Below are 6,251 nucleotides of genomic sequence, written 5' to 3'. Positions count from 1 at the left end.
AGATCCTAGCTATTATTATGTTAATTATTTGTATATTATGATAACTATTTTGCTTCATTGCAAGGCACAGAGTAGGAAGTATTCTTCATTTATTTCTTTATTTGCTCACTGGTTCATTTGTAAAACATTGCTCATGTTTTAAACAGTCTAAAGACACTACAGTAAAAAATATTTTTCTTCACATAGAAAGTAACAGCTGCTACCAGTTATCATCATATCCTTGTCAGTGACAGATATTTATGATCGAGCATCACAAATGAACTCAAACAAGTCGGCTGGACACGCAATACAGGAACACATTACCCTTGACTAAACATGAGCCACTGTTTGGCTAATAAAAGTTTGGTAAAACCAGGTTTACAAACAAACAGAATCATTTAAATTGAATAATTTACATATTCAAACTTTGCATGTAATAAAAAGAAATAAACACATCACTACATTACCTCACATCACATCATGGACTAAATAGACACTCAGACCCCTTGTTATGACAGATTACACTGATCTTGCATAGAGATGGCTAAAAAAAAATATTTTAATTAAAGATCAAGTGTGTGATTTTTGCACCTCTGGCGCCACCAAGTGGAATTGCAAAAAAAAAAAAAATTTGTTTTATAAAATGAAATAAAATAAAACATGTTTTATTGTGGCACAATAACAAAAATGTTCTTGTGTAGGATAGCCCTCATACATCAGCCCATTACAGGAAGCCCAGTTTTTGAAGGCTGCTTAGAAAACTAGGAGCCCTTACCCTCCGCTGCAAAAAATTTTTTTCTCAATCAGTATTTTTGTCTTGACCACACCTTTAAATAGCATAAGATGTTAAAACTTCAAAGAATAATTATTTTGTTTATTTAATGTTTATTTTTATTTCAATGTTGTTTTTGTTCTATTTTATTTTTGTTCATTGTTTTTGAAAACCGGCAGATTGTTTTCTGTTGTTTTAGCCCTTCACTGCAATTTTTTAATGACATTGTTTTGTTTTCCCTAAAAACATTTAAACACCTTTTGAAAAAGTGTAAGATGTTAAAACTTATGTTCAGAGAATAGTTATTTTGTTTATCTAATTTATGTTACTTAATGTTATATTTGTATTGCATTGTTTATTTATTTTATTTCATTGCTCATGGTTGTCCATTGTTTTTGAAAATGGCAGTTTTTTTTTCTTGATTTAGCACAAATCTAACTTTTAGTTTAGTGAAGTCTACTAAAATAACAGGAAAAAATTAACCATAACAAAAAACTAATTCAAGATTTAAAAAAAAAAAAAGCCTTATCTTGCACAACTTTGCTTCTCAAGTGCATTTATCTTATTTTAAGTATGCTTAGATTTAAAAGCAAGACAAAATACAGATTAATCATTTTTATCAGTGTAGGAAGAACAAATTTGTGTCGGTTTCTATAAAACATTATTGATTTCAATTTTGATTCACTGTTTTGTACACAGAAGAAACATTAGGGGTGATTTCGGTGGACGTCACTGATCAGACATCAGTGCTTATGGCACGCGTGTTGGAGTTGAGGTCTGGACGGCTTCGAGAGCTCAGCGATGCGCTGTGCAAAGAGGGAAGGGTGAGAGACAGGCACGGGCTGTCATAGTGGGATGGCATGTAAGTGATCCGTTCGGCTCCGTTCCGCATTTCGTCCATGGTGCTGATGTAAAATGGAGAGCTGTATGGGGAGCAGGTGGGGCAGAGGCTCTGCGGTGGCGTGGGCTCCGGCGACAGGGAGAGTGGGTTAGAGGCGACCCCGTCCAACCTAGATGTGCTGCATGTGTTGCAGGCAAACTGGGGTTGTGAGCAAACAGCATCTGGATCGGATCCATTCTTCTTACAGCAATAATACTAGAAGAAAAACAAGGCCAGTCAGTCAGCAAGAGAGATAGGAATGCCATAGGACATCATTGGAGAAATGAATGAATGAATGAATAATTATTATTATTGTTGTTTTTTTATTTACAGGAGCACTAACTTTTTCATCCAAGGTCACCAAAACCAAAAGAAAAATATAATTAATTTTAAATATATCATAATAAATAAAATCAAATTATATAATAAACTTTCTATAAATAAAACAACTCACTGACTTCATTTAAATCTTTCAAAAGAAACAATATAAAATTCTTCTTCCTACTGCTCCACAATTGTTACTGTTAAAATAAAAATATATCATAAAAATAAATAAATAAATATAATAATAATATAATAATAATAATAAAAATAAATCTAAATCTACATCATACTGTTGCACTATTGTTATCATTATAAATAAAAATAAAAGTAATAAAGTTTATAAATAAAAATAATTAAAATCTATCAAAAAATAATAATATAAAATATAATTACATTTTAAAAAACTGCATCCAACTGTTTGACTAGTGTTATCATTACAAATAAAAATAAAATAAAGTTTATAAATAAACTAAATCCTTCAAATCTAGATTTAAAATATATATATATATAATATTTAATTAAATTAAAAAAACCTACACCGTACTGTTTCACTACTGCTATCATTATAAATAAGTAATAAAACTTAAAAAATAAAAATAAAACTCGATTCACTTTTTTAAAATAAAAGAATTCATGAAAAATCTACCAAATCTATCAAAAAAAAGATTGATTGGTTTTTCAAATATATCAATAATAACAATAATATAATATTAAATTAAAAATATGTATACCCTACTGTTTCACTATTGTCATCATTCTAAATAAAATAAACTGTATAAATATATATATATATATATATATTTTTTTTAAATCTATCAAATCTGTTGTTGTCGGGGGCTTTTTTAGTTTAGTTTTGCTTTGTTTATTCACAAAATTCAATGCATAGAGGAAAATATCTGTCATTATTTTTTTGCCTTAAGTTATGAGGCACGCGCTCACCTGAAGTCGACAGTAACAGAGCACGACAATGATACACAGAAGTATCACCGTCGCGAGAATTCCTCCGGTTATAACCACAGTTCCAGCTGTCATCCGACCGGATCTCCATGAAACTCTAAATGTGAACACACACACACACACACACAGACTGACTGTCAGACCACTTGTACAGGTGAGCATGCCAAACGACCACTTTGAGCTCCATTACTTCGGGTGCAATGTCACAATGTCCGCAAGACAGCGCTGCAAAACCACACACACAAAAAAATCATGCCTAAATCCAACATATGAAGTGACACGTTAGTTCAGACAGACGCGTCGTAAGTGTTCAGTCAGTTTGATTCAGCACGTGCTGACAGAGGAAGTGTCGGGTCAAGCAGCCCAGCGTGACTGAGTTTGACCAGCACTGCAGATCTGATTAAGGAGCCGCACTGATGAAATGCAATCATCAAACAGAGAGACACACCTGCTCTCTCTCTCGCTCGCTCTCTGTGTGTGTGGGAAATTACATCTGGACTTTTATTAGGAAAAAGTTTGCTAGTTAATTACAGGAGTCTTTCCAGCTTAATCTTTCCATTAAAGGTCACATAATGATCAAATTCAGCCAAATTTATCAAAACAAAACAAAAAATTAAATTAAATTATAATATAAAATGTATTTTTACAATTTAAACTATTTCTTATAAATATAAAACTTTTCCATCCCCATGAAACTCTAAATGTGAACACACACACACACACACACACACACAGACTGACTGTCAGACCACTTGTACAGGTGAGCATGCCAAACGACCACTTTGAGCTCCATTACTTCGGGTGCAATGTCACAATGTCCGCAAGACAGCGCTGCAAAACCACACACACAAAAAAATCATGCCTAAATCCAACATATGAAGTGACACGTTAGTTCAGACAGACGCGTCGTAAGTGTTCAGTCAGTTTGATTCAGCACGTGCTGACAGAGGAAGTGTCGGGTCAAGCAGCCCAGCGTGACTGAGTTTGACCAGCACTGCAGATCTGATTAAGGAGCCGCACTGATGAAATGCAATCATCAAACAGAGAGACACACCTGCTCTCTCTCTCGCTCGCTCTCTGTGTGTGTGGGAAATTACATCTGGACTTTTATTAGGAAAAAGTTTGCTAGTTAATTACAGGAGTCTTTCCAGCTTAATCTTTCCATTAAAGGTCACATAATGATCAAATTCAGCCAAATTTATCAAAACAAAACAAAAAATTAAATTAAATTATAATATAAAATGTATTTTTACAATTTAAACTATTTCTTATAAATATAAAACTTTTCACTGTTGTTGTAAAACATCACATTTATCAAGAAACATAATCAAAATTAAATAACATCAAATAAAAACCTATGTTGTTATACTAACAATACAAAATACATACTAAAAGTCCTTTCTAAAAGCAATTCTCTCAATATAAATAAACAAATAAAATCTCCATCTACAAAATATAAATAAAAAGCATACCCCATACTCTTACTATTGTCATGAATGGTATATTAAAAAAAACGCATTCAACATACTGTATATGCAAAAATCTTGCCATTTCTCTCTAATTATTTGTGAAACTTAATAGCGATTTCTGAGTGAAAATTTTGCTCTCTTGTAGTTTTCTTGCCAATTTTGGAACTTTGAGCTGTATTGCTATTGCTGTTGCCTCCTTTCTATGAATTGCTTTTAATATCCTTCATTTATAAACCACTTTGGATAAAAGCATCTGCTAAATGAATAAATGTAAAAGAAGATCTTTCCAGTAAAAAAGTATTTCATCAGCCTAATGCAAAAAGCACAAGCTAAGTTGATGCTGGGGGTGAGAAATAAATCCAGCACGGAACATGCCTAGAAGACCAACATGTGGTGCATCTTTTAGCAATTCCACTCACACACACCGCATGAACCAACCGGAGCAGACGGGATACAGGATACGAGATACAGCCCAGATTACACAACAGCCATACTGATGGGATTAGTGCAGCGCTGATAGGACATGCAGGCCGGATGCTGACACATGCATCTGTATTCAGACCCACCTGAAAAGATACTTAACTATTAATGAGCACTTTATGAATTATTATACGCTGTCTTCTGTGCATTTTTACAGGAATCTATAAAGTGCTTAAAATGAAATATAGCTTGACAGTTTAGTAGTGCAATTCATCTGGAAAAGTCACGGAGGAATGTTAAAAAACGTTGGCAGAAAAGCTGCAGTTCGTGTCATTTTACATATTAGTAATCTGAAATATGAAAGATAATATAAAATTTATTTTATAAGGATGAGTATATATTTTTAATATCAAGTGAAAAGTGCCTGCATATGAACTCTCTCCAGAATTACGCTTAGAGATGCAAGTATCTGGTGCTGTGTCCCAGAATGCAATGGGCACAACTCAATGCAATAATATACACTGCAATATTATTTCATGGAAGAATAAAAGTGGTTTTACTAAAACTTGAGATGACTATTTTCTAGATAAAATACTATAATTATAAATGAAATAATTATGTTAAAATATATACATTTTAAATTAATAAAAAAAAATTTAAATTAAAATATCAAAATACAATTATTTTAAATACGCTGATTAGGATAAAGTGAATAAATGTAAACGTAAACCAAAACAATTTATATTTAAATATATATATACAGTATATATATTTAAAATCAATTATCTCAAAATAAAGCAAAATCCAAAATAACATCTACAATACATAAAAATGACAAATTAAATAAAATTTTAAAACATCCTGCAATGTTATTTAATGGGAAAATAAATGTTTTTACTAAAATAGCTTTAAAAAATATCTAAAATTAATATTAATATATATATAAAAAATTAAATAATGGGATCTTAATCCTTTTTAAGTGATATCAATATTGCACTTTTTACAAAGAAATTAATGACTTATAAATAGTCTGTGCAAGTGTATATAGTAGGCTATATACGGTATTTATGCATAAATATACAATAATCTCCTGTCTAAATCTCATTCAGTGCTGCCAAAATGTTAACACAAAGATTCAGTTCTGTTCATCATTATTAACCTTCATGTTGTTTCAAACCTGTTTGACTTTCCCTCTTCTGTGGAGGACAAAAGGAGATATTTTGAAGAATGTTCATGCTGCTCTTTTCCATATAATAAAAGTACATTTATGACCAAGTTGTCAAAATTCAAAAAGAACAACAAGAACAACAACAACTAGGCTCGCTGCGATAGACGGTGTTTTCGGGTATACCGGTGTTAAGCCGCAACACTGATTACGTCATTTGGCTACCGCAGCACCGCCCCCCGTTTAGATTTTTTTATAGTAACAAAAATAATTTAGCCTAGTTCA

The 6,251-nt window shown here is 31.9% G+C and overlaps 1 protein-coding gene across 3 annotated transcripts in view; it reads right to left on the bottom strand.

Annotated features, from left to right (window-relative positions):
• Positions 1-1,392: 1,392 nt before the first annotated feature.
• Positions 1,393-6,251, bottom strand: part of LOC107599481 (protein FAM163A-like) — a 10,006-nt gene continuing 5,147 nt past the window's right edge. Inside the window, exons 1-3 of one of the 3 annotated variants that reach the window (XM_016291079.1) lie at positions 3,709-3,941; positions 2,895-3,009; positions 1,393-1,847 (exon numbers count right to left, since the gene is read on the bottom strand). In XM_016291079.1, the coding sequence (XP_016146565.1) occupies positions 1,488-1,847; positions 2,895-2,987 (453 nt within the window). In that variant the 5' untranslated portion in view covers positions 2,988-3,009; positions 3,709-3,941 and the 3' untranslated portion in view covers positions 1,393-1,487. Of the gene's footprint in view, positions 1,848-2,894; positions 3,010-3,102; positions 3,336-3,708; positions 3,942-6,251 lie in introns of those variants that run through there. The other 2 variants (XM_016291077.1, XM_016291078.1) reach the window with 2 other exon arrangements.

The sequence above is a fragment of the Sinocyclocheilus grahami genome, unplaced genomic scaffold (genome assembly GCF_001515645.1).
Source record: "Sinocyclocheilus grahami isolate Dianchi unplaced genomic scaffold, SAMN03320097.WGS_v1.1 scaffold267.1, whole genome shotgun sequence".
In the NCBI taxonomy this organism is placed as follows: Eukaryota; Metazoa; Chordata; class Actinopteri; order Cypriniformes; family Cyprinidae; genus Sinocyclocheilus; species Sinocyclocheilus grahami.
The sequence above is the reverse complement of the archived record's forward strand: the minus strand, read 5'-3'. Positions and strand labels throughout refer to the sequence as shown.